The sequence below is a fragment of the Equus przewalskii genome, chromosome 26 (genome assembly GCF_037783145.1).
Source record: "Equus przewalskii isolate Varuska chromosome 26, EquPr2, whole genome shotgun sequence".
Taxonomy (NCBI): Eukaryota; Metazoa; Chordata; class Mammalia; order Perissodactyla; family Equidae; genus Equus; species Equus przewalskii.
In genome coordinates, this window is record NC_091856.1 from 30,069,746 (window position 1) to 30,097,540 (window position 27,795).

General features: G+C 57.7%; 1 protein-coding gene across 2 annotated transcripts in view; it reads left to right on the forward strand.

The window, feature by feature from the left end:
- Nucleotides 1-27,795, forward strand: part of LMX1B (LIM homeobox transcription factor 1 beta) — an 82,633-nt gene that overhangs the window by 1,015 nt on the left and 53,823 nt on the right. For both annotated transcript variants that reach the window (XM_070594928.1, XM_070594927.1), the window contains exon 2: nucleotides 71-257. In XM_070594928.1, the coding sequence (XP_070451029.1) occupies nucleotides 71-257 (187 nt within the window). The remainder of the gene's footprint in view (nucleotides 1-70; nucleotides 258-27,795) is intronic.

The window sequence follows — 27,795 nt, forward strand, 5'->3', positions numbered from 1 at the left end:
CGCTGCAGCCGGGACGCTGGGGCCGTGCTGGTCGGCGCTGACGGCCCGGCTCTCGCCCTGTGCGCTGCAGGCTCCGACTGCCCGCATCCCGCCGTCTGCGAGGGCTGCCAGCGGCCCATCTCCGACCGCTTCCTGATGCGAGTCAACGAGTCGTCCTGGCACGAGGAGTGTTTGCAGTGCGCGGCGTGTCAGCAAGCCCTCACCACCAGCTGCTACTTCCGGGATCGGAAACTGTACTGCAAACAAGACTACCAACAGTAAGCCCTCTCGTCCTGCTCCTTCCCCGCCGCCGCCGGCACTCGAGCCCGGCCGACCCCTGCCAGGCCGGGGCCGCGTCCGCCCTACAGCCGGCTCTGCGCGCCGCTGGGCCCATCCGCTCCGAGGGCTCCGCGGGCTGCGCGTCTCTCCGGCAGGGCCGAACCATCCCATCCCGGCCGACCCTGGTGGCCGGGAGTCTCCGGCAGCCCCTCGTTGCCATCCTTTGTCCGGGAAACCTGCTCTGGGCCATTGAGTCGGGGCGTGGGACAAGGCCGGGGGCCGACTGGGGGATATGATGCCGTGGTCCTGGGACAGGGCCTGGCCCCGCTGAGGCCTGAATTGGGGACCAACAATTGATTTCCAAACGAAAGCAGCGCTTTAGGGAGCCAGGCCCTGGCGGTGTGCTTCCTCAGCCCAAAGGCGGGCTTTGTGGAGGGGTTGGAATTCCAGGAGCAGGGCGGTGGAGTGGGGGTGGTGCTGGCCTGGGATGCCCCTGTCCTGCCAGGGTCCCTGCTGCACTTTTAGGCTCTGATGCAGAGAAAGGAGTGTCCATTCTCTCCAAAGCGTTCCATGCGGGAATTTTGCACTTTTGATTTTCGTTGGCTGGAGAAGCTGTCTAGGAAGAGGACCTGAAGAAGTGGCAAACCACAGTCTGGGGCTCCCCAAGGGGGTGAGGAACTGACCGAGTCAGCCTTCCCCAGCAGGCCTTCTTTCTTGCAGTGTGTCTGTGTTGGGGAGGGGTGGCTGCCCTGCCCTGGTGTAGCCCAAGCGTTGGAGTCCGGGCCAGAGACGGTGGGGTGAGCCCTACTTGCTGACTTGTTTTGAGCTGAGAGTATGGGTTTGTCTGGCAAGCGGCCCGGGACAGATAAGAGCAGATGTAGGCTTTTTCTTTTGACCCTCTGGGTTTTATGCCTGGTAGTGTGATTGAGAGAAGCAACAGCCGAAAGAGGGGTGTGGGGATCCCCAGGGCAGCATTGTGTAGACAAGTGGGTGCCTGCGAGAACTTTCTAGTGAGGCCCCGAAAACCCTTTCAGATGGGGCTGCAGGGTGGGTAGGCTGCTCAGGCGGTTTGGGGCTTGGAGGGGGCCGTGTGCCCAAGTCTCCGGGAAAAGGCAAGGCTGCGGGTGCCTGGTGGGAAGGGCAGTCTGCTTGCTCTGCCCAGGGATTGTCCCTAAATCCAGGCCCTGGTGGGCAGTGGAGCAGCTGGAGTGTCCCTTCCCCACCTCTCCAACTGCTTGGCTGAGGCCTGGAAATAGAGGGACTGCCGGCCAGAGCCCTCGAGAGGGCAACGGTTCGACTCTGAAAGGCTCTGGCTGAGCCCCATGCTAGCTCCTAACCTGGCTGTTGCTCCCCTGGTCTGGGAACTGTGCAGGAGCTGCATTTTTGCGCCTTGCTCTTCCCGCTGGCTGGGGGCTTTGCGGGCAGGAATCGGGGCCGGTACAGAGAGTCAGCTCTGTTGCTGGTCCCAGAGCCCAGCTGAAGCCTCCCGCTCTCCCCAGAGCACCCTAGATGAGGCACACTCCTGTTGATCAGGTTTGTGCTGTGCCCTGGACTGATAATGATTCTGGTTCCAGGAGAAGGTGAGGCAGCCAGTCAGCTCAGCCACAGGCAGGCAGGAGCAGCCCAGAAGAAGCGGAGAAAGTAGTTTGAGGTCGCTGTGGCTGGGGGCTCTGGGCCGGTCCAGGGAGCGGCCCCTCAGCAGGGCTCACCAGCCTCTAGCCAGAGTCCTGGTCTGCACCCCTGGCCTCCTCTGCCTGCCCCACCTGAGCTCGGCTCTGGCAATGCCATTTCCCACTCAGCTCAGCCACTGGCCTGGACAACTCAACACGTGGGGGCAGAAGGCCCAGGAAGCTGGAAATGGGCCTCCGAGTCAGTTGCACAGGTTTTTGATAAAAAAATTTTTTTTTTACATATTGGAAGACTCTTTCCAACCTTTTGTACATATCTACCGGTTCTCTCCCTCTGCCCCCCAATCGTTTATGGGGCTTCTCTTTAAAACAAGGAGAGGATGCTCCCTGGTTCTTCAGAGCCCAGAACTGTAAGGTCACAAAATTTGAGCTGGGTGTTCATTAGAGCTGAGCGGCCAACCCCATCATTTTACAAAACAATTAAACATTAAATGGTTGCAATTGTTTCGTAGAAAGTATATTTGCTTAAAAAAGAAAAAAGGCGCCTAAGAGCTTTTTTTCTTCGCTGCGTGCGCGGTAGGGGTGTGTTTGCTGGTGAATTTGGGATCAGGGCGCATCTCAGGTCCCGAGTCCGGGAGTCTGGGTCCTGCGGGGTGCAGCCTCCAGGCCGGCATTATTCATACCCCTCTAGGTCCCTCCCCCTCCCTCGCCCCCTCTTTCTTCCAATAAGGCCGGTTAGGTATCTGCGCTAGGCGGGCCGGTTGGGGGCTGAGGAGGGGTTGTTATCAAGACAATCCTGGCGACAGATACCCCGCGGGTCTCGCCTCAGCGTTTCTCTGCGAGAACCAGCGCAGCGAGGCAGGAAGGGGCCGGGGAAGCGATGTTCTTTGCACGAAAATATATTTCATGACTTATTTTTTGTTTTGAGCACTGCGGATGCATATTTATTACATCTGTATGTAAATGCTTTTCAGACGAGAATCCAGGCAAGTGAGCTCAGAAACGTGCCTTCTCGATCTTGTCGAGTCTGTGCGTCAGCAGGATTGGGAAATTAACAACCCTCCCCCCCCCGCCCCGTAACTTTTGAAAAATGTGTCCTCGCCCGGCGAGGGGCTGCGGGGCTGGGTCCTTAGAAAAGAGGTTGCTATTTTTATTAAGCGTCTCTTTCTCCTTGAGATTTGTTTTAAAGATCTGGGACACTCAGAAGCGCAACGTTATTCTACGCACCACGGGGGTGATTAATGGACATTCGGGCGCTTTTAATAGCATTAGATAAAACCCACCCGCACGTCCCGGACGCTCGAAGCAGGCCGGGGGCCACGGCATTTGGGGCGTGTTCACGCGTCACTCAAAAAGTCTCCTTTTTCTCCGTACGTGGTTTTTGGGGCTCCTTCTGAAAAAAAAAATAAGATGAAAGCATCGGATCCTTCTCCTGTGCACGAGGCTCTTGGCACCTCGGCAGCTTGAGCTCCTTCTCGGACCGAAAACCCGGTTAGAAACCGGGAGGAAACGCGGCCTCCAAACGCAAAATCACGAACACCTCTCCTTCCGCCACCGGAGAACACATGAAAAAACAAAATGACAACTTACCGCCCCCCCCCCCCAATTTTTTTTTCTTGGCGGCTAGGCCAAATAGAATTATGTAACTCTCTTTTCTTGCCGTCTGTCGCTCGTCTGGAAAGGGTTTCTATCCCGAGGAGGTGGCGAATTCCTGGAGGAGGCTCCGGAAGGGGGGAGGGTCGGTGGGAGAGTCCAAAAATCTGTCACAAAATGGAGTCTAATCGCTTGTAAGACAGCTCGCAGGTCTCGCGACCCGAGACTCGCGGGTGTGCGAGCGGGAGCGGCGCGCGCGGAGGGACGCGGGGTCCTGCCCGGGCCGCGGTCGCCCTTGCGCGCGGGGAGTGCCCGGGGCGGCGTCGCGTCGCCGCTGCAGCTGTAGAGGTCCAGGGCTCCGCTGAGCCTGCGAGGGTCCCCTCGGGCTCGCCTGCCCAGGTAGGATGCGCCCACCTCGGCAGAAGGGGCCAGCGAGGCTTTGATTGAGTTTCACAAAAAGCCGTCTGAGTCCTGGGGTGCTTTTTTTTTTTTTTTTAAATTTACCCCAGCTGGCTGCGGCTCCAGTGGCTCAGCCCGGCTCTTCCCAGCACATTCCTTTCCTTGGAAGTGTTTACACCGGGAAAGGCCTTCCGGGGAGGCTCACCTCTCTTGGAGCAGCAGCACCAGCGGAGTGCGGGTGTGGCGCAGGGGGAGAGCAAAGTCAGGCTCCAGGCTCCTCTGCTGGCTGCTTCTGCCAGCTTGGGAGGCCTCGCATAGGCCTTACCACAGTGTGCCAGTTACCAGCAGCACCCCCTCCACCAGTGGGCACCCCAGCTGACATGTCCCCCAAGGGACTAATTCAGGGCTGCAGGCACCCCTGCCCACAGCCCCGGGCAGAGGGCCTGTCCTGAGAAGGACCTGTTTGGAAGGAAGAACCAGCCCTTTGCCTTGTCAAAAGGCCTTGGTGGCGCTCTCCCTGGGGATCTCAGGGCTGAAGGGCTCACTCTGCCAAACAGAGTTAGGGGACCCTCTAGCTCCTGGGAGGGCACCTCGCCCTTGACCCCCAGAGCGTTGGCTGTGGGGTTAGCTAGGGCTGGCCTGAGGCTGCTGCTGTCTGCTGCTGAGGGGCGGCATTCTTCACAGCTGACTCCTGGCTCACCCGGTATTCCCCAGGCTCCGGGCTGGTATAGGCTAATTTGCTGAATCTTTCTCCAGTAGGGGAAGTGGGCTATGAGGATCTCCTCTGGGGTATGTGACTGGTGACTCTCCGCTCCCTCCTGTCCTGTCCATTGGAGCCAGGCTCAGGACCACACAGCCCTGGCACCTCTTCTGTAAAATGGGGACATACCCACCTGGGGGAAAGTACTTTTAGAAGGATTCCGAGATAGCATGCCCCAAAGGACCTGGCATCTTGCCTGGCATGTTGTTAATACTCTGGAAATTATCATTGTTACTGTTATCACCATCAGCATGGCAAGGAATGCCTTGTCTCCAAGGACACACACCAGACTGCCCATAGGTTCCGTGCCAGAGAGAGCTGCAGCTGGCATGCTAGTTTGCCGTGAGCCTCTCTCTACAGGGAAGATGAGGGCCCGCCCCCTCCCCTCCCCCCCCCAGGGAAAACCGTTCCCTTTGCCTGAGTGGGCACTGGGAGGGTCCTGCCTCCCTCGGGGTGAAAAGAGCTTTAGATTCTGAGACAGACCTGGGTTCATCTCCCAGCCTCGGCGCTCAGCAGCAGCTGTGTGGTCTTAGCCAAGTGGCTGATCATCTCTGAGCCCCAGGTTCTCCATCGGCAAACTGGGGGTGATGGTATCATTTCCCAGGCTTGTTGTGAGGATTGCACAGGGCACCTGGTGGGGCTTCAGTGAATGTTCGATACTCTGTGGGAATCCAGTAGCCGATCCTGTACTTCCAGAGTGGCAGAAAAACCTCCGATTGTACGGGTGGAGAACAGACGCCAACCACGCTTTATGAGGAAGGGCAGGCAGCACGGTGGCCTGGTGTGCTGGCCTGTTTCTTGGGGGCTGTGGGGGGTGGAGGTTGGTCCAGAGCAAAGATCTTTCCAGTGGGGAACAATTGGAATCTCCAGGGTCTGTAAAGCTTGGAAAAACATACTCAATAATATAATTTCATATTTGGAAAACTGTTCACGCTTATTGTTTTTGTGATTCAAATGACAGAAAAAAAAACCAAACCTCAACCAACATCTCTCAGGCTGAGGGGGAGATTCAGAAGAGAGGGCATGTAGAGGAGAGATCCAGGAATCTGTGTGTTAAGAAGATGAGGTTTAAAAGGTTGAGAAATGCCAGCCCAGGCGGTCAGAAAGATCCTCCAGCCCGGGGAGGTTTTTCGGTCCATGATGGCCTGGCAGTGCTTCCCCGGGGAACTTCCTCTGTTCTGCGGCTGTGAGGTTTTTAAAACAAAAAAGGAAAAAGAAAAAAAAAAAAAAAGAAACCCAGTCCTACTTTGGCATTAGTTAGGTGGAGGAATAGAGAATACTCTCATCGACATGAGTTATAACTTTCAATTTGTTAGACACCACAGGCAAGCCTCAGCTTCAGGGGAGGGAGGAAAAAAGGGATGGTCTGCTGCTCCAGGGAGCCTGGGTGAGCTGTCAGTCAATTGGGTGCAGGAAGACCCAAGGCCTGGGCTCTCTGGCTGACCCCGCCCTCTCCAACCCCCGAATTCTGTGCTGATGGCAGCAGAGAGCGAAACCAAAATTATATATATTTATTGCCACTGCAGTCAGAAGTGGGGAAGCGGTGGTAGGGCGGGGAGGGTAAGGCTGAAAACCATATTTGAAAAAGTTGATTCACGAAGGCAGAGGAAGGAGAGTGGCAGACGTTTGCCATTTCATCGACCGGCTGGTGTTCTCCATTCATGCCATAAATGTCTCCTGTCATTTGAAGCCAAAAGCAACATGATTTCGTTCCCCGGTGGCCTATAAGGTTTTTCTCTTTTTTTTTTTTCTGCAGTAAATGTTTATTTGTTAATAATATACTTTAAACAGCCTAGCCTTGACCTCAAGTCTCCCCAAGCATCCATCTTCTCTCAGAAAAATCTTGCAAAGTTTGTGTAATTTTGGGGGGGAAGGTGTAACTGACGGGGCAATGAAGGGCCTGTGTTTGCTTTAACTACTGCTGCATCTCAGAGTGGTGGGGCATAAGGGGCCACTGTGCACTGGCAGTGGCAGGTTTCTTGGGTTTCAGGCCCGGCTGACAGCACTTCCTTGCTGCCCTCTACCTTTGCTTGGCCTGATCAGTACAAATAAATTTCTGCCAGGGCCCTTCCTTTGTTTTTCCTGGGGCAATATTGTATCCATTTCTGTTCAGCTTCTTGACTGGCAGCGGCAGGACCTGCCCTGTCGACCCTGGAGCCCTAAAGGGGGTGGGGGGGGGGAATATAGGGGTGGGGGGGGGAATGTGTGAGTATGTGATAGGAGGGGCACAGGGGGCTTTGTCTCAATTGGGAGCCTGACCCGGGCTGGCCTGGACCCAGTGTGATAGCTGATGGCAGAGCACCTGGCTGGCCCAGGCACTTGCTGAACTGAGCGAAGTGTTGATGAAGGAAAAACCCGGTTCCTGGAGTCTGGTTCCAGAAGAAACAAAGATGTTTGCTTCCTGGCCGGCCCGTGCTTAAGAGGTTTCCCTGGGAACTGAGAGGTGGCTGCCAGCCGGGGAGGGTTCTGAGGGCTGCCCAGAGCAACAGAGGTGCCCACCAGGGCTGGCAGGAGGGAGGAGACCACCAAGCTGCTGGCTAGATGCAGAAAGATGAGTGGGCATGCTGGAACCCAGGACTGCCAGGCAGTCCGCCCCTCCCTAAGTGCTCCCGCTGGGTGCTACAGCAGTGATGACGGGAGAGGAGGAGCAGTGCTGGGTCGGGACAAGCTGGGTGTGACTGCTGTTCCCCCTTCGCCTGCCTCCCGCTTTCCTCCCGGACTCAGTGACTGTTGTCACGTGACTCTCCAATTACCATAGTTACTGGGCTGTGGTGGTGCGAGCACCCGCCCAGGCCTCGAGCTGCCCAAGCCTATGGAGATGGAGAGGACCAAGGTGCTCTGGGGCCCCCTCCTCCAAATGGAGGGCCTCCTGGGTGGGGCGCGTTTTCTCAAAGGAAAGAGCAAGATGGCAATTACAAATCAATGATCCATTGATCGAGACTGTCTCATGCTCCCAGTGACACGGCAAGGGCCTTAAGGGAGGCCAGTGGCTCTTCTTGAGCCTCAGTTTCCTCCTCTGTGAAACAGGGGTGATAATTCTAGCGTCGCAGAATAAAGTGAAACAAACTCAAAGGTGGCAGCCTGCATTGGGCGTTCAGTCAATGTATGTTTCCTTCTTGCCTGCTGGGAAGTGAGCAGTTGCCCTGCCTGGCAAGAATGCATTGTCTGCCCTGTGTTGGAGGCCCAGAGGGTACACCCTTCTAAACAGGCCTCCCTGGGGGAGCCCACTCCACCCTCCTGCCCCTCACCTAGGTCTGAGGCCTGTGTTTTGAATTTTTCCCTTGCAAAGAGAATGGGGCAGGTCTGACTGTCAGAACTGGTCCTTGGAGGCGGCAGCCTGTGGATGGGCCCCCATTACTACAGAGGCATGTAGCTCCCGGTTTTTCCCGACTCCTGAGCATGGCCTGTGTAGATGAGCAGAGTCTTACTGACCCCAGACGGGCAGGCCATAGTAGTGCGTCTAGAAGGAAGAGGAACTGGCGTTTCTTGAGTGCCTGCCACATGCACTGACCTTTACAGCTCCAGCTCCATGTATAGGTGAGAAAACCCAGGCAGAGGGCATTAGCTAACTCCCCCCAGGTCCAGAGCCCCCCAGGTCCAGAGGTACTCTGTAGCCTTATTTTCCCCAGGCGCGTCTAACTTCCCAAAGCGGATGGGATCCCTGAGTCCTCACGGCCTGACCTTTCCAAAGCCCCAGATTCCTGCTCTGGACAGTTGTAATTCTCCCAAAGCGCCCAGCCAGGAAGGTGTAGGGGAGTCCGAGGATAGGAAAGGGGGGTCACTTCCCTCTTCACACCAGAATACCCTTGTAGGGCCAGCTCTTGCCAGAGAAGGAAAAAAGGTTAGAATAAGGGCCTTTCTCCAGGTGGGAGAGCTTGCTTGGCTGCCCGGCGCGCGGGTGGGGCAGCTCTCAGGGGTCTCCACCCGCGCCCTCCTCTAGGCCCACCTCACGAGGGTGCCTGCTCCTCGTTCTCCTTTCCCGGGGCAGCACGGTGCACGGGCTCCTCCGCTCCTGGCCGAGCTGCGGGCGCCAGCGGCGGTTGATGAATTTCGGTGTCACCAGGGGTTTACCCCGGATTTGGGAACCGCGCGCTCTAATACGCGCACACGGTCCTGCTCTTTCTAAAGCGCAGCCCTTTCACCCAGCGGCTGATTTATGAAGGAATCCGATCCTGGGACGGGCTAGGCTGGAGTCCGGAGCCCCGGGCCCCCCGTGGCAGCCTTCAGGCTCCTTCACGTTTCAGGGGCCCTTGACGGCTCCAGGCGCGCTCCTGGGCTGGACTCGGGGCGCCCTGCAGGGTGGGGCCTCCCACTGCCCAAGTCCTCTCAGAGCCACTTAAACCCGCTGGAAAGGAGCGAGGCTGGCGGAGAGAGTTCGCATTTTCCTTCGGAATTGAGCAAAGTCCTCGCCCCTCCCCAAGTCCTCCCGCCGACCCCCTTGGGCAGGCCCCAAAGCAGCGAGTTCGGGAGGTTTGTTTATCGAGGGAACAGAAAATTGAAAAAAGAGTCTAAGACCTTTTTCCCCGCCTGAGAAATGTGCAAAGTCCCTCAGCTCCTGGAGGCGGCGAGGCAGCCCGAGAGCCGAGTTCCCGGCGCGGCCGACCTCGGCCCCCTCCCTCCTGCGCCCCAGCCACAGCGCCGCGGGAGGGCCGGCTTTTTTCAGATTTGGTTTGCAGGGGGGGAAATGTGGTCGTATCAATCCACAAATATTTACTCTTAACAGACTTGTATCTGTGGAGATTTCGAACAAAGACAGTTTAGGGGGATTACAAAAACCCTAAACCCCGTTTTTCTCCCGGTCTTGGTGCTTTAAATGCCAATTACAGGCGAGCCATATCCAACAGCAACGGGGGGGAGGCCACAGGGTCGGGGAGGGGTTGGGGGGGCGAATCCAGCCATTAAATGTAACTTTTCATTATGAAAAGGATTTCGCCGGTTTTATCTTCTAATAAGATTATGTCACGAACTCAAGTACCTAGGATGGTGCTGAGTGACAGGGCTCTGTCGTTTAATCAGAGGCTGCACCGCTCCAACCGCGGGGCCCTTTGTCCGACAGAGTGAACGACGGAAACTTGCCGTCCTAATCCCCTTATTCATGTCAAGCAGAGAAAAGAAGCGGAGCACCTTACAACCGTGTCCCCTCCACCCCTTCCGAGGGCGGCGGGAGGATGGGGCCCCGTCACCCCCTGGCGCCTTTCGTTTCTGAGCGCGCTTGGGTCTCCTGAGTCCGCCATGCGTTGCAGCAGGGGAAGGGGTACCCTTGCGAGAGCCTCAATGGTCAGCTTCTGGAAAATGGGGTCAACGACCCCACGGCCAGAGGTTACTGGTTGAGGGGAATTTTTGCCTCCACTGACAGAGAGCACGGCCCCGCTCTGTCCCCTCTTCCTAGGAAAGGTGCCACCATCCCCGTTAAAGCGGGATTGACAAGATGCGAGTGGCCGCATGGAGATGCGGGCCTGCGCTTCTTGGGGGGGGGGGGGATTTCGTTGGATCCTGGGACTGAGGTTGTCACGTTCGTACTCCTGCGAGTCTCCGGGGTTGACCATTCCCGCTGCTCGCTCAGCCCCTTTCTTCCGAGGGCGAATTCCTTTGTTCGACCCCCGCGGAAACCCCGCTACTCCACTGGACTGGTGGCGCCTTTATTCTCACCACCGCCGCCCCTCGTCCCACAGTTTGCAGATCTTTCTTGCGGCGCCCCAGCCGCACAGACCCAGCCGGGCCCGCCGACTGGCCCCTGGACGCCGCCGCCGCCTTGCCCGAGCCCGGCTGCCTGCTTGGACGTCTAGAACTGCAGCGCGCACAGCGGGCGCCGCGGGCGCGGACTTCAGCCGCCTGCGTTCCTCCGGGCGCAGTGGGAAGCCGCGGGTGGCGGTGAAGCGGCCGCGTGCGCACGCGGTTCCGGATCGCTGCACCGGCTGAAAAAACCAAAAGCAAAACCAACACCCAGCAAATGAAACCCGCGCGCCCTTGGGGCTCCGTTCTGCACCCCTCCAGAGAACCAGGCCGGCCACCTCCCGGCTGGCTTCTCGGGTCTTAGAGCGAAGGCTTCAGACTCAACAGAGCTGGAGGGGGGGGGCCTTCGGAGGAATTTGTCTCTAATATACCCGGTTCTGTGGTCTCCTTTTAAAGCTCTTGGGCTGTGCTCCGGGGCAGCCTCCTTGGGGACCCCTGTCCGCTCTCGGAGCGCTCTGGAGACGCCTGGCTGCACGCAGTCTCCTCCCTCTCGAGCCCAGGCTCCCAGCGAGCGCGGGGAGGATCGGGCTGAGAGCAGGGTGTCACCTCGTAAAAGCGACAGGCAAGGGCTGTTTTATGGGGAGGGAGAAGAGGCAGGAAGTGATGCTTCCATCTCTGGCTGCCCTGGGACGGAGAACCCCGATGGAGGGAGCCTTATTTGGGCGGGGGACTACCAGGGGGACAGGGCAGGGTCAGAGACAGTCGGGCCCGCAGCCATTAAGCGTGGGACAGGGACAGGCTGGAGCTGGGGAAGGGGACCAACAGACGGGGAAGCCGGAGCTCACCTCCCCGCCGGTCCTCTCCTGGAGCCCCCTCTGCAATCCCGGGCTCAGCCAGCAGCTCCGGCCCTTCCTCCCAGGCCAGGGGCGGGGGAGAGACTTTCTCCCTCGAAACACTTGATACCAACTTTGTTTTTTTGGCAAGAAAAGTAAGCCTTGTTTGGAAAAGGGGGGAGGTGGTCGGGTGAGCGAGGGAAGGAGCAAGCCAGCGGCAGAGCAAACTTTGCGGATTGGGTTTCAGCGCCTCCGCCCCACCCCCAGCCCCGCGGCGGTGATTTGTGTGCGGGGGTCTGTGACCCTGCGAGGCATCAAACGGCCCGCGGGAACCAGCCGAGTTCAGAGGGACAGTGGGCAGAGGGGCGGCCTAAGACAACGCAGATGGTTCATATCAGGCCGGCCCGGCCGAGCCCTGGGCTCGCAGCCTCTGCCCGCCGCCGGCCCGGTCTCCTCGGCGGCAGGGGAGAGGCCTGGGGTCTTCGGCGGGAGACCTGAGCGGTAATAGGGGGCCAGGAACGCAGCCGTCAGTCGATGCCCAGTCGGCCCCAGCGGCAAGGAGGACGGTGGCCACTGACAGAGGTCCTCCACCAGGTGGTCCTGATCCCATCCGGCTCAGGAGGAGCCTGACCCTCCTTGTCTGCCCAGAGTAGCCTCTGAGCATTGACTGGTCCGGAAAGGAGACCCGCCAACCTCTGCCCAGCGGCCAGACTTTGCCCCTCCCCTGCCCTGCAGGCAGCCGGGGCTCATCCGGGTCATAGTGCCCCTCCCCCCCCCACCCTTGGTCACCTTCTTCTCTCAGGGAGGTCCCCTGCCCTCCTCCTGCCTGTGTGATGGGTTGGGGAAGCCCCCACCTGCCTCTGACTTTGTGTCATTCATTCATTCCTTCATTCATCCATTCTTCCACTGTGGTAGAATGCCCTTCCCCTGGCTGCCCACTGGAGGCCTTCTGTCTGGCCTGGGCTAACTCGGAAGGACTCCTCTCCATCCTCTCTCCTAGCCCCAAGGAAAAGCTAAAGAGGTTTGCCCAGACCTTGGCTTACCCAGAGCCTTGCTTAGGGGTTGGGGCCCTGCTGGGCATGGTGGGACGGGCACTTGCCCACACCAGCCTGGCCTCTGAGCGGCTGCCCCTCTCCCCAGAGCTGGAGCTGGGCTGTGGGCTGTGGGCTGTGGACACCAGCTGGAGTCTCCCTGCCCGGGTCTCAGGGGCCTGGCTTTGTCCGTGGCTTCTGAGAAGCCTCTCTAGTGACCACAGCGAGGACGCAGCTGGGCCACATCCTCCGCCTGAACCTTGGGCTGCTTTAGAATGTCCCATCTGAAGGGCTCCTCAAGGTCCTTGTAGAAATGGGAAAACTGAGGTCCAGGTGCGGCCAGGACGCACCCAAAAGCTCAGTCGGTCGTAGCAGAACAGAAGCAGAAACCCCAATCTGCCCACTGCTAGCTTAGGGATCTATGTGGCCACTCCACAGTTCTTTCTAGAACCCTCTCCCAGACTCTGGCTTTACACTGGCCTGGTCTGTCCTCCCCGGGCTGAGGTCAGTGGGAGGAAGGTCCTTGGATCCTGGTTCCTGAGACAGGGTGCCAGGCTTGCCTCCATGATGAAATGATTTTGAGAGCTTCCTGGATAGCATGGAGACACTTGGGTTTTGGAATTTTATCTTCTAAATTGGGACATTAAGGGACAAGAGCCAGGTGACAGTGCCACATCCCACCATCCCTCTGTCCTTCTAGTGTCTGACTCCCGGACACCCTGGACTTGGCCTTTCCTCTCTACAGCGGGTCACAGGGAGGCCAGCAGCCTGGCGAGGGCCACAGAGGGTCCATGGGCTGCCAGGACCACTTGGGGCTCTGTCTCCCAGGGTCCTTGCCTCGGGGGAGCAGCCGGCTGGGTCATCTGTACACGGAAGACGCATCTGTCCTCCACATGTTGGAGGCCGAGCAGAGGACATGTGGTTTGGGACGTGTTATCTTAATCGTATTTATTAGCCAATCCAGAAATAAAAAAAGAATTTGATATTGTTACGATTTGGAAAAGATCCCCAAATCTACACAGCGACAGATGAGCAGAGGCCGTCAGCCACAGCCAGGTTTCTTTCAACCGGGATCAGGACACGGTTTGGAAGTCCTTTGGGTTGTGCGATGGGATCTCTATGCTGTGAAACAACACTTACTGCTTTCATTTTCCCAAGCAGAGATCTGAAGCAAAATTAATTACCCCGCCTTGACTGATAGTCGTTCTGTTGGAATATGGTTCTAATCCTTATTAACATTCTCTAAAGTCAGGCATGAAATATGACTTTTACACCACACTCTTTGGCATATGTTTTTCTTTTCCAGGATATTTTTCAGGCTATCTCCGAGCCTCGCTGCTGTTCATTATTTTTGCCATAGGTCTAGAGTTGCCAACCCGAAGCCAGTGCCGCACAGAGCACAGCCAGGGGCTGGGGGTGGGAATGACACATCTCTGCTCACTACGCAAATTGCTTCTGATTATTGAGCTTTGAATGTTTTCCTCCATCCTGTTTTTATTAAAAACTCCAGCGTATTTACGCTTGATGGTGTCTTCAATTAGGTGAAAGAAAAAAAGCGGGGGGTTCCCCTTTCTATAGCAGTATGTAGAGAAAATAGTTGTTATGACCGCAAAATTACTGCCCAAGCCTGGTTCTAGTAAAGCTGGCCCTGCTTGGACAAGCCCAGCAGGCTGGGAGCTTTTTTTCTACGTGTTCCAGCTGCTGGGCAAACAGACCAGGGAGGAAGCTCACGGAAGCCTCCGTTCTGCAGGGGACTTGGGGCGCCTCTCAGGAGCTAACGCTTCCCAAGTCTGTGAGCTGCAGAAGGGGGCCTGGCTGCCGGGGGCTTGCTGGCTGGCAGGGCAGGCCCAGAGAGCACGTCACAGCAGCAGCAACAACAATAATAATCACAGCTGAGGTTTGTTGAGTGCTTGTGGTCAGCACTTCACAGTTCTTTAAAGGTGCTATGGCATGGGTGCTATTATTATTTTCATTTTCAGGTAAGACAACCGAGGCACAGAGAAGCTGAGTAACTTGCCCAAGGTCACACAGCAAGGAAGTGGAACTGGGATTGGACTTCTGTCAGGAGAAAACTTTCAGTGATCCTTTGGGAGGGTAGATCCTGGCCCCTTGCTGGGTTCGGTGCCCCAGTGGTGGCCTGGCACCAGAGCTCAATGGTGTTTGTTGAAAGAATGCCTAATAATTGACGGCAGTGTTCCCTGTGCACTACCTGTGGTAAAGGTTTGATGGGGATTAGCTCAGTGAATGTTCTCACTGCCCTGGGGCAGGCATTGTTATTATTATCATTTCCCATTTTGCAACATTGAAGCTTGACCTGAGAGATGCAGTGGTTTCCCCAAGGTCACAGAGCTTCAGACAGCAAGGGTAAGAGCTACCACCTACTGGGCAGAGGTTAGGTCTAGGCTTGGGGCTAAGCCCTTGGCCCCCCAGATCTTGGTGAGAGGTCCTAAAAGCTCTGTTGTCTACCCAGGTTTCCAGGTAAGAGAACTGGGGCTCAGAGAGGTGAGGCTGCACACCCAGGGTCACACAGCCATGGGGGAGCTGCACCAGCCTGGATTATTCTCTTGACCACTTCTCAGCTTCAGGGGGCCTGGGGTTGGGGAAGCGCTCGGACCAAGCCTTCTTGGTGGGTCTCACTTGGGCTGCACAATTCTCCTGGCAGTGGGTGGGACCTTTTTCAGCACTGAAAGGAGAGGTGTGTCTGTGACCTGCCTCATGCCAAGTGGGCATTGCCCCATCCTAGCCTCACTTTACAGATGGGGAAAGCAGGCACAGAGAGCTTCAGTGGCTTGGATTGGGTCACACAGCTAGTGAGAACACTTGGGGTCCTGGCCATTTGGGGTGGTGTTTCTCCGAGAGATACCGAATCATCATCTTCAGCAGCAGCATTGTCAGTATCACGCGCGACGTCCCTGAATGCCTTCTGAGCGCTTTACAAATATGCAGTGATGGCAGGGAGGTCCAGAGAGGGAACAGAGATTTTCCCAGGATTGCACCACAATGTATAGCCGGCCGGGGTGTGGCCTCCTGCCCTGGTGGGGGACAGAGGAGCAGGCCCACCCCGTGCATGGGAGCTGGGCCAGCCCTTACAGGCCGCCTTCACCTGGCCCTGCCTTCCGGGCACAGGCTGCTGGTACGGCAGCTCATACAGCAGCTCGGGGCAGGCGCTGTCTGCCCTTTGAAGGGGACAGCCGCCTGAGTGCGTCACTTTGAACTGCAAAGGGGCCTGTGGCGAGGGCTCGGCCCCCTCCCACGTGCCCCCGCCTGCCCAACCCTCAGCGTCTGGTTCCAGTCGGCGGGCCTGGAGCCAGAGGGGCGGGTAGGGCGGCGGCCCCCCTGTGGGATGTCAGCCTGATAAGTGAGCTGCGGCAGACCCCTGGAGGAGGATGGAGCTGGCCGCCCACTGGTCCCACCGTCCCACATGGCGAGAGTTCAGGCCAGTCACCGAGGTGCCATCCTCCCACAGACATCCCCTTGTGGCTGCAGAGAAACATCTCCCCAAACGTCAAAGATTTAAATTAAAATAACAGTAATGATAGTAATAAGAATAACTTGTAAAAGGAAACGTCTTGCCCTGGGGCACCGGGAGTATCATGGACTTACATGTGTGCTCGGCTGGGTGCGTGCCAGTGGCAGGAGCTCAGCAGGGCTATCAGGTAAGAGACTGGCGTCTGGGCAGCTCATTACCTGGAATCCAGTTAGAGGCCTTTGAGTTGCTCAGCTGGGTCCTGGCCAAGCTGGGCCAGGATGGGGCAGGCCTGCCCTGCCCTCAGAGAGCTCCCCAGCTGAGCAGGTGGGGTGGGCGTGGGGGCAGAGTTAAGCAGAAATCATGCCAGCACAGTCCCTATGCTTGGAAATGTTGGCCTCTTCTCTGATTTTGTGGCCTCAGAACTGATTCCATGGGAGGCTGAGAACTTCACCAGATTCTTAGCAATGTAGACAGAGGAAAGATGCCAGTGCTTTGGAACCTCAGAGTTCAGAGTTTGATCTCGGCTCGGCCACTTACTGGCTGTGTGACCTTGGGTTAGATGCTTTCCCTCTCTGTGAGAAGCAAACACCTGCCTCAGGGTAATGATGAGATTTAAAGGAGAAAGCGGTTGCAGTGTCCTCATGTTAGATGTGTGGCTCTTGCTTATACTTTTACAGCTGTGCCCATAGTCCTTTGTTTTGGGCCTGAGCAGACGTCTGGACTCCACGCTCAGCCTCTTTCTAGCTGTGTGACCCTTGGCAAGTTCCTCAACCTCTCTGAGCCTCTGTTCCCTCACTGGTAAAATGGGGGTAATCACAGAGCCTAGCTTCTAGGGTTGCTGTGAGTATTAAGTGAGATGATGTGTGCAAAGAGCCATGCCCGTAAATGTGAGCTATGTTTGTTAGTGGGAAGGACTACAGGCAGGGGTCTGGTTTATAACATAAAGGAGCGAGAGTCTGTGTGCTGGGTTCCCCTGGACAGGTGGCTGTGAGACGGGAGGCTGGAGCTGAGGAGGATTTGGGGAGGGCACTCCAGGTAGGGGACACTGGTAGCAGGAAGATTAGGGCTTCCATTAGTGGGCTGAGAAAAGTGGGCTGGGACAGTGAGTCTGGCTGGAGGGGCTGCCGAGGGCTGCTGGGCCCCCGGGCTGCAGAGGTGAGCGGGCCGATGGCTGTGCTGTGGGGCTTGGGTTTTTTCCTGTGGGCAGCAGGGAGCCAGCGCAGGTTATTGGACAGGGGAGTGACAGGCCTGGAGAGGCGCTTTATGGAGATGACGCTGGCAGCTGTGCATGGGGCTGGAGGCTGGCAGGAGGGGCAGCTGCCGCCTTGTAGGTGTTGGAGGGGAGGGCAGTGGAGAGGACAGGAGAGGGGGCAGGTGTGATCCGACTTTAGGAGGCAGCTGTAAGGGGTGAGGGCAAAGGGAGACTCAAAGACGCCTAGGGTTTGGAGCTGGGGTGACTGGAACCCCAGGCCCTGAGTGCTCTTGGCTGGTCCCAGCAAGGATGACCCACGTGGCTGGGTCCTTGATGGGTCCAGCTTCACGGACATGTGCCCTGTGTAGTCCCACGGGGCCCCCCACTCAGAAGGGCTCTGTGCTTGCTTTAATGCTGTGCCGTCGCCCTCTTGAAATTCCTAATACTTTTTGAACACCTACCCTGCGTTTTCATTTTGCACTGGGCCCTGCAAATTAAGAAGCCGGTCCTAGTCTCTGAGTCTCAGGCTCTGGGCCCTTGGAATGGAGGCCTGGGGGGGGCTTGAGCTAGAACCAGGCCTGCCGGTATTGAGGAAATCTCCTTGCTCCGGTGGCCTGAGACTTGTTCCCAAATGGCTTCCTCCTCCTGGCTCTCAGCTTGGCCTTCTTGGCCTTCCTGGGTCAGGCGCCACCCCCTTTTCTCATCCTCTGTGCTCAGCCCCCAGCTCACTTGCTGTTCCCCACACATCTCAGATGCTTGTCCCCATCTAGGTCTTGCTCAGGCTGTAGCAGTTGTGTGGGATATGTCCTCTGGCCTCCATCGTCCTATCTTCTTCTGCAAAAGTCCTCGTCCTCTTAAGGCCTGGCACAAGAGTCACCAGTTTCGTGAAGTCTGGCTTTATACTCTGCCCCGCCTCCCCAGGCTTGGGTCTGTCTTTCAGCTCTTGTTAAACGTGCAGATTCCTAGGTCTATGGGGGGACGTAAACTCTCTGAGTGAAGCCTATGAATCTGCATTCCTAGCTGGGCCGGGGGGATGTGTGCACTGAGGGCTGCGAACCTCTGCCCAGGGTACCCTAAGCCTGGCCCAGGTATGCGGTGTCTGTGTGCTGAGTGAATCAATGAGCTGTGGTCGTCTGTCCATCCTGATGCACATTGCCTGTCAGGGAGTGGCACCGGGAGTTGGGGGGGGTGGTGGCTGACTGGATGGCTGGTGGGATAGCACAAGTGTGGAGCTGGAGGATGGTTGGGAGGACGCCTGGCCCATCCTGGGGATTCTAGTTAGGCTAGGGTTTGCCTGAAACTTCAGGATGTGGGGGCCAGAATGGGGAATGGGAGGGCAAAATTGGTACCCTCTAGGATGCAGGAGGCGGGCAGAGGTCGTGAGGTCCATCAGCATCCTCTCTCCAGCTCTCCTCCCCCCCACTCCTAAAGGGCTACCTGCTCCCAATGCAGCTGTCTCTGCACACAGTTGTAGCAGCACGATGAAGCAAAGGGTTTTATTTTTTATTTCTAAAGCCTTTACACTATGTAGGCACTGAGTTAAGGACTTGCATTATCTCGTTAAACCCTTACAAGTCTATGAGGTAGAATCTGTTGTTATTCCCATTTCAGAGATGTGGAAACTGAGGCACAGAAAGGGGAAGTCAGCTGTCCAAGGTCACACAGTTTAGCTCAACCACTCCACCAGCTGGCCTCTGAGATGCCTTATCCCCGCTGTGGCTCCTGCTTGTGATGTCCCAGGGAGCACCTGGCGCATGTGGGTGCTCAGTGAGTATTTGAGGAAGGCGGGGGTGGGGGGGAGATGGAAGCCCAGCCTCCCCGTCTCAGGTGAGCAGGATCCTCACAGCCTCGTATGCCTGGATGTGCAACAGGCAGAGGAGGTCAAAGAAGCAGCTGACTCTGGCGGGATGGGCTGTGAGGGGCATCCAGAGAGCTCCGTGGCGCGGCACTGAGACCGGGAGAGCCTCCTTGCCCAGGAACGATGGGCTGGTCTCCAAAGATGGCATCCCACATCCTATGGGCATTCCAGAACCACGTGTGAAGCCCCCTGCACGGCAGGCCTTGTGTGGGCCCTGAGCTCTGAGGAGCAAGAGGGGTATAGGCCTTGCCCTTGGGAAGCTGATGATCTGGGGGGCAGACAGCAAGGAGGAGACCCAGCCAGAGAAGCCCCGGGGTGCTGAGCGGGGTGGGGTCCAGCCAAGGAAAGACAGATGCCAGGAGCAGGCCCAGCACATAGTAGGTCTCTGGGACCCTCATGAATTTCACTTGCCCACCTAGTGCAGCAGCCCCTGTTAGCCAGCACCAGAGTGCTGGCTCCGGGCCCTCCCTAAGGCCACGTCTGTGAGCTGCTGTCTCAGACGGGTCCCTTGACCTCTCTGAACCTGTTTCCTTATCCGTAAAATGGGTGCAAGTGCTCCAGGTCACTGGAAGGATTAAGAATAGAAGGATGAGAAGCACTTCGCACAAAGCTCATTACTCAAACAAAAATAGAGAGTTTCAGGAAAAGAAATGTTTCCTTTACAGCAATTGTTATTGCAGTGGTCATTATTATTTTTGTTACTAATAAGAATTCTAACAGAACAAACCACAGGAAGGCCAGTCGACCCTATCTGGGCCCTCCAGAGCCCAACTTGGCCCCTTTTCTTGCCTCCCATGTCCCACCTCCTGGGGGCCAGCCCCTATCTCCACCTGCCACCCCCAGCCCCTGCTCGGAGAGCAAGGAACACAGGTGATTCAGCTGGTCCAGACCTTGCTGGAGCTCCAGCCTCACAGGGGACAGAACCAGGGAAAGGCAGGGACCAGGAGGATAGTCCTGTGGGTGGAGGGCTGTGAGAGAGGGGGCTGCTTAGGGAGGGGACCTGGAGGCGTGGGCGATGCGTGCTGCCTGGGGAGGTGGGGGAGCTCTGGCCAAGCAGGGGACATTTGGATGGCACTGGGAAGGGCGAGGAGGAGGGCTTTCCAGGTGCAGGGAATGGTGTGGGCCAAGGCCCGGAGACATGGAAGACGGTGGCCTGTTAGGAGGAACACAGTGTCCCCTCCCTCCCCTCCTCTTCCCACTCTGTCCCTGGCTGTCCTCTCCTCAGGCCAGGGCCGTGCAGCAGATTTGATTCAAAGTCCTAGCACCTGCCACATGCCAGGCTCTGGCTGATCTTGTCACGGGCACCCCGTGAAGCCCCAGGACATGCCTGAGAGGTAGGTGTGACTCTCGTTCCCCTGTCACAGAAGAGGAGACCGAGGCTCAGAAGTCGGATGCAGCTTGCCCAAGGCCACACCGCTGCATCCCCGCCAGGTCTGACTCCAGCTCTGCCCGGTCCCTCCTGCTCCTCTTCCAGACCTGGCACTGCCCACGCACCATCGTCTCACACTGGGAGCAGGCAGGGCCACCGTGGCTCAGACAGACCAGGGAGTGGACTGTGGGGCTTGGGGGGATTGGGAGCAGGCACAGGGAGGGGGTGAAAGAAAGAAGTTTTGGAAAACCCAGCTGCAGTTGGAGGAGATGCTGTGGTGAGGGCACTCGGCCACACTACTGATTCTCTATGTGACTGATGACACAATGCAGCCACACCCATGACCTGGGAGGTTCGGAGGAATAAGTGTGTGTTTCAGAGCCTGGAGGTCCCGATCTTGGTTCCCTCCCTTTCTCCCATTTAACCTCAGTTTCTTCCCCTATAAATTGGGCAATCTAGAAACCCAAATCAGGATTTTCAGCAATGAAGAAATGGGAGCTGCTATTTTATAAATTATTATTATCTTTATTAAAGTCTCACAAAATTGCAACTGAGGACACTGGAGCTCAGAGAGGTTAAGTGGCTGCTCTGAGGTCACCCAGCTGAGAAGGGGGTTGTTTGGACTCGGGCTGCTGTGACTAGCATGAGGGCTGCCCCTCTTCGTGCTGTGGGCTTCTGCCTCCCAGGGGAAAGGAGGGGAGAGCCTGAGGCCCGATTTAAACCCAGACCCTGGGAGTTGCTAGCCCTTCAGTGGGGGACAGTGGGAAGGCATCCTGCTCCTACAGCCTAGGAGCGGGCACTGGGGGTGACAGAGTGACAGCCACTTCCTGCAGAAGGGCAGCCTGATGGCCAGGGGTTCTCTGGGCATCCTTCATGCCAGCACTGTCCCCTGATGAACCTTTCAACCCTGGCCTTTCTGCAGGCCTTGGTCTCACAGGGGAGCTTATACCCGACCTGGGGCTTCCTCCCCCCTTTCTAGTGTTTACAGCCAGGCTACTGTCTGCCTCAGCCCAGCTACTGAGGACGCGAGTCAGACACAACCCTGTGCCCAGAGAGCTCACGGTCCAGTAGGACAGAGAGGCACGTCCCTGGCAGTAGCTGTGATGGAGGAAGCAGGGGGCATTGTGGCCCCAGGGGACAGGACTCCTTTCCCAGACTGGGGGTCGTGGAGGAGGGCTTCCTGGAGGAAGAGCTGTCCACGCTGCCGGCAGAGAGAGATCCAGGTAGAGAGAGGAGGGGAGTGGCTTTTTGGCAGAGGGAACAGCGCACCCAAGGGCCTGGAGGTGGGCCCTGGTCGGGGTGTGGGGTCTTTACTCCAGGGGCTGCTGGAGGCCGTGGGCGATTCTAAGCAGAGAGATGTCATGGTCAGACGTGAGCATGGGATTCTCTCTGACTGCTGTGTAGATAACAGGGGGAGCAGGGCGAGGCCAGAGAGGAAGCTGTGGACGTGGGGAGGGGGCGCTGCCCATAGTGTTCAGATGTGCACACCTGAGTGCACATGGCTGTAAGTACAGGTGTGCATGGGTGTCTGTGTGGGTACAACCTGAGCTCTGTGCAGGCCTGGCCGGTGGTGGGGACTCAGTATGTGTGGGACACGTGTCAGTGGGTACCAGGCATCGGTGTCTGTGTGTGCATGCATCACACATCTGTGTGAGCCCATCAGTGATGGTGGTATGTGTCCCCGTGTGTCTCCAAGGGTATTAGTGTGTGTGTGCACATGGCAGATTGTGAGATGACAGCCTTCTGTCAGCCGTGCTGCCCAGGAGAGGCCCAGGGAGCCTGGGGCAAGAGGGCAGAGAGCTGCTAGCCTCGGCTGGACCAGCCCAACCTGGCATAGATACCGGCCGGTCTGGACACGCTGTCCCCAGCCAGAGGCTGCCGGGCCACCTCTGCGTGGCTTTAGCGCCGCACTGTCCGTCAGGGGGCTACCCCTGCTATCAGACATCCTGGACAGTTCCATCGCTGCAGTACCTGCCCGGCTTACTGCGGCTGAGCGGATGGCAGGCGGGTGGCGGGTGGCGGGCAGTGCTCTGGAACAGGCAGCATCTGGAGAGGCAGGCTCAGCATCTCCTGGGGGACGCGGCTTACTCTCCCACATTCAAATGCCGGTGCAGACATCACTGGGGCGGGCAGTAGGGAGGGACAGCGCCTGTGTCTGTGTGCGTGTGTGTCCCTGTGCGTGCTACTGTGCGCCTGGGCAGGCTGCACTGCCGGTGTGTCTGCAAGTCATCCTCTGTGCCTGCATGCCAGCGTGTCAGTGAGCTCGGGTTTCGTGGTGCACACGCGTGTTTGTACCTATCTCCCTGTATCCGTGTGTGTCAGCGTGGGAGGGCGTGCTGCGTGTGTTTCTCAGCGTGTGTATGGACATGAGTAATTCCATGGTGTGTGGTGTGTGTGCGAGTCTGTCTTGGGGACGCTGTGTGTGTGAGGGTGTTGACCATTGTGGGCTGATACAGCCAGCCACGAGGAGGGTGTACACACGTGTCCAGGGAGGGCACTGTGTGTGTATGTTTGGACACGGGGCTTGGGTGTGACGAGGGAGCAGCAGATGGCCCCACCTGGCCTGTGACGTCCGTGGCCACGGCTCCAGGTTTGGGCAGGAACTTCCTCTCCCCCTTTATCCTGGTGGGGTGGGCGGAGGGTGGGCTGTGATGATGGATGACTGCTCTGGGGCTGGGCAGCAGGGGCAGGAGGCGCCCTCCCCACTCCCTCTCGAGGTGGGAACAGTCGGCAGCCCCTCCGGGCCCCTCCCCTCCCCTCCCCACCCGTCCTCTTCCTCCTCTCTCTCTTCTCAGGTGCTGGGCCCAGGCTTAGCTTCAAGGCCAAGGTGTGGACACCCAGGACACCCTCCCCCAAGTCGGACCCGGACTCTGGGAAGAGACAGACACTCCCCTTTCCTCTTCTGTGGCCCCGACTTGGGTCTACTTTGGGCCTGTGGTCAAGGAGCCTTATCAGCTTGCCCCCGGGCTGGGGTCTCAGGGCCTGGAAGTGCCCGGAGAGGGGTCAGGACAGCACAGTGCCAAGACAGGGGCAGGGTCCTGGAAGCCCCCAGCTCAGGCAAGCCCCTGCTGGTGTCCCTGGCCGGTGGGTCAGGACAAGTGTGCTTTAGTGGGTGTGCCCGGACGGTGTGTCCTCACAGGTGTTCCCCAGCTCGTGGGCCCCAACAGGTGTGCCCTGACAGGTGTGCCCTGACTGAGTGTCTCTGGGAGGAGCATAGGGGAGTGGCTGGGCCTCCAGGGCTCCCACAGGTTCTCTGCCGCCTCAGCACCCACCCCCAGCCCAGAGGCCAGTACCCTCCCGCCACTGCGGCTGCCCTGCCTGCGGCCCTGCCTCCCCGGGGAGCTGACCCCGACCCCACCCGGCCCCCTATGTCCCAGCTCAGGGGCTCACAAAGGGACGAGAGGGAAGAGAAAAATCGCACAGATTTGTCTTGTCTCGGGCTGACAGTGGAGCGAGTGATTGCCAGGCCCGCTTGGCAGTTTTTAATCATTTTATCTCTGTTCTCGGCTCTCCGGGGAGACAGCCAGTGCTTAGCAGTCTGCTCAGAAAGACCTCGGGGCGCGTGGCGCAGCGGCGGCTCCGAGCTCCCATTATTAGCTGTGCTCTTCGGAGCGCGCTCCGATCTCTCCCGGGGGAGACGGTGAAAAATTAACACGGGCCGGCGGCGCGGGCGCCAATGTAACTGTAATTACTCCATTGATATTCCTCACACAATAGCGCTGTCATCAGTCATTTACATAAACTTTCTCTCCGCAAAGACGGGCGGAGGTGCCTAATCCTATTGGGCGCTTCCACCGCATGCATTATACATGGCAGTGGGGCTCCTAGGTGAGGAGGGGGAGGCCGGGAGGGAGGAGGCTGATGGAGGGGGCCGGCCGGCTCCTAGGTGAGGAGAGGAGGGGAAAGACAGTTGAGGGGGAGAAGTGGAGAGGACAAGAAGGAGCTGGGAGAGAAGAGGAAGGGAGAGATCACTGGAAAAGAGAAACAGGAGGGAACAGAAAGCAGCTAAGGGGAAAGGAAGGCCAACTGGGTGGGGCAGGGGCCAGAGCCAGAAGCCACCCCCAGAGGGCGGTCCCCATGCACTGGAGCCCAGTGGGGCTGGGGTCCCGCTCTGCCTGAGGAAGGTTCACCTGAATCTTGCCCCTCCATCATCTGTCTGCTGTCCTGGGCAGGTGAACCTGGTCCCCCAGGGGCTCCAGCAAAGCCTTGTCCCTCCTTTGGGGACCATCCCCCACCCCCTTACCCACCGGAGAGCCGGACCCCAAGCCCCGCTGGGCATCTGGGCTCCGGCTGCAGGCTCTTGAGCTGCTAAGGAGTTAAAACCTCCCTGAAAATTACCCCTGTAATGACCTAATTACAGACTTTGGGGCCACCTACTCCAGCGTGAGCACTCATAACAGCCTCCAACGATCATAATCCTGATGGAGCCCCCCCATTGCCACCACCCTCGCCTGACCCCCTCCCCTGGTCCTGCTTGTGCAAGCTGTCATGACTGGGAGGCGGGCAGAGGCAAGGGACTGAGCCCCCAGCTGGGCAGGGAAGGGCTCAGGATGGGACCAAGGGGAGAGGCCCGGGATAGTCAAATTTCCGTTGCTGAATATTTAATGAAGCCTGTGCGGTTTATTTGGTGGGCCTGTCGATTTTTATTCTTCTGTCAATAGCTTCTCATATGTGGGGCCATGATGATCTTTAGCAGGGCCTCTCCAGGGACGGCTGCCACTAAATGCAATTATGGATTTTATACCTCAATGTGTTTGATATTTCCACTGATCTAATTTGCAGCCTGGTAGTTTATTGTTTGGCATTTTAATGGCGTTCAAATGCTATGGGAAATTTGATTTCTTTTTATAATTCCTCCTTAACACAGTTAATGCAAGTGGCGGGATGGCCCAGATTTTAGAACCCAATGTATAGAAAGAAGAAGAGGGGAAAAAAGACTGCACCCTTGTATGTATTTAAGGATGTGTCCGTTGAAGGGAGCTCTCCCTTTGAGTCCTGGGGCCCAGGTGCCTGCCTGCCTGCCTGCCTCCGGATTGGGGATCCCTGATGGCTGGTGTAGGGAGCTGGAGCTGAGCTGTATGGGAGCTGATGGTGGTACCCAGGGTCAGGCAGACGGGCCAGCAGGCAGCCCTTTGCTCCCACTGTCCTGAGCCCTGTGGCCTGTAGGCCTTGTCACAAGGATGGCTTTCAGGCCACTGCCCTGTCCAGTTTTGAGCAGCTGCAGCATCAAGAAGACCAGCCCTCCCACTGCCACCAGTTTTGGTGGCCTGCATCTGAGGGCAGGGGCTACATCTGTCCTGGGTCTTTGAGACTGGAGGTGACTCAGTGACACGCCTGTCATCTGTGTGACAAGTCCTTGTGGGGCCTCAGCCACATTCACCAAATGTGTTCACTCCTAAGTCCCAGGTCAGGGATGTCCCCACCTCTGCCCCTGCCTGCACCTCTCCTGCCCTTCCTGGCCCCCTTGGGAGGGCTAAGCATGGGGGCATGGCCAGGGAGGCCCTGGGCTCCTGAAGGCTGTGCTGGTCCTTTTCTAGGCTGGCCTAGAGCAGAAAGGATGCTGAAGTCCACAGAGCAAGGCGGGGTGCCCCACCTCCTTGGGGCAGCTCCCCCAAGCTCCCTTCTTTACTGACAGAGAGTCCACTGGCTGGGCAGCCGAACAGGAGTGACCTTCTGCCCTTGGTAGCAGAGGGAGGCCACGGGGACATTGGGAGGGCCTACTCTTGGGAGCTGCCTGCACATGGCAGGACAGCTTGGGCCAAACTATCAGCAATTGTTCTGGATTTTCTAAAACATCTTTTGGAGAAAAGGACTCCAGAAGGACTCAGGAAACTCTTCCATGTGGCCTGCCTGGAAGTGAGCAGGGAAAATGGTACAAGGCAGGTAGACCAGGTCCTTCTGTCCTGGTCCCTTCCAGGGCTCCACAGGGCAGAGGGCTGGGCAGGCTGCAGAGCCTGGCACAGGGCATGAGGAGGGAGTGCATCCTCAGGCCCTCCGGGGAGGGTCTGTCCTGTCTCCCTGTGGCCTGCAGACCCCAAGTTCTGGTTGGAACTTCTTCTTTCCTGGACCACAGGGGAGTCTGGAGTTCAGGACTCGGGGGATGAGAAATAATTCAAGCCGCCCTTTGCTGGACACTCACTGTGTGCCCAGCTCTTTGCACACGTTATCTCATTGCATCCTCCAGAAGCCAGAGACCGTTACTATCCCCACTTCACAGAGGCACAGACTGAGGCTCAGATACTTTTTCAACACCTGCCTGAGGCCATAGCTAATGGTGGGGCAGGGACATGAACCCGGGGATGTGAAGCTCCCGAGGCCCTGCTCTTAACCATGTGCCTGATAGTGTGGTCTTCCTGGGGCCAGGCTGGGCTGGGTGCGCCTCTGCAGAGAGAGATGGTCATGGCCTGGCTGAGGCCCTCCTCCTCTTCCCTCCTCCGCCTGCCCCTGCCCCTCTTCCACCTCCTCCAGCTCCTCCTCAGCATCACTGGTCCTAGTTTCTATCCCTGGGCCAGTCCACCCCCATAAGCCACTGGGCTACTGACTTCGCCACAGTGGGTGGGTTCTGTATTGGGAGGAATTCTGTACCTTTTGGAAAGGAATGGCTGTCCTTTCCATCCTCTGGGGGATTCCAGCCTCGCCATCTCCCCCAGGTTTCTGCTGTGTCCAGTCCATCTTCCACACGCCTGCTTCCGCAATACCAGTGCCACCAGCCTCTTTGCCCACTTACACGTGAGCAGTGTGTAACAGCCCATGCTCACGGAGCCACTGCTCCAGGCCAGGCCCTGGGCGGAGCACTTCACACACATTCCCTCACAACTCCAACTCCAGTGGGCTATCACCATTTTACAGATGAGGAGACTGAGGCTCAGAGAGGACACGTTCCTGCTGGGGTCCTAGTGGGACTCAAAGCTTCCCCCTGACATCCCCCCAATTAGAGCAACTAGATTACTCCATGGCTTTCTTGTGTGTCTCATGCCACCTAGTGCCATGGCAATTTGTGTCACATGTGTGTCCCCAGACAGCCTAGGAGGCCCGACAGTGCAGGGGCTGGGTCTGTCCTGCTCAGAGTCTGCCTGCTGCTACAACAGGGCCTAGAACCCCGCAGGTCCCAGAAAGAATGTTGAACAAATGAAGGAATGAACAGTGAAGCCCCAAAGCCTGCTTTTGACCTCTCCTTACTCCTTCAGGAGAGATTCCGGTCCGGATGCCAGATGCCAAGGTTGTTCACAGTTTTCTCTCCACGTACCCCTCAGGTCCCATTGCCAGCCCCACAGCCCCACCCCAGATGCCCGGTTCTCACTCCCCATTGTCACTTTCCCTGGTGACACTCAACTCTCTTTCGTGCCCTCATGCCCCTGTCCGCGCTGTCCCTCCACCCAGACAGCTTTCCCTTCCCTTCACCAGGCAGAGTCCACCCATCCTGTGAGACCCAGCTGGGGGCTCATCCCCTAGGCAGCCTCCATAATGCCCTGCAGGGGTGGTCCTGCCTCCTCTGGGTGCCCCCACTGCCCCAGCCCCCATCACATGGCTTTGCCAACCGTCCCATGCTGCCCTGGCATTACTGGGAGGTGAGGCTATCCCATTACGGCACAGACACTGGGAAGGGTCTATTGAATGAATGAATGAGTGGAAGAAGGAAACAAGAGGAGGAAACACTTCTGTTGGTCATCTCAGATTACTCCCCTGCCCATCCTGGAGGTTTGAGACAAATTGGCCTCCTGCTCACTCAGAA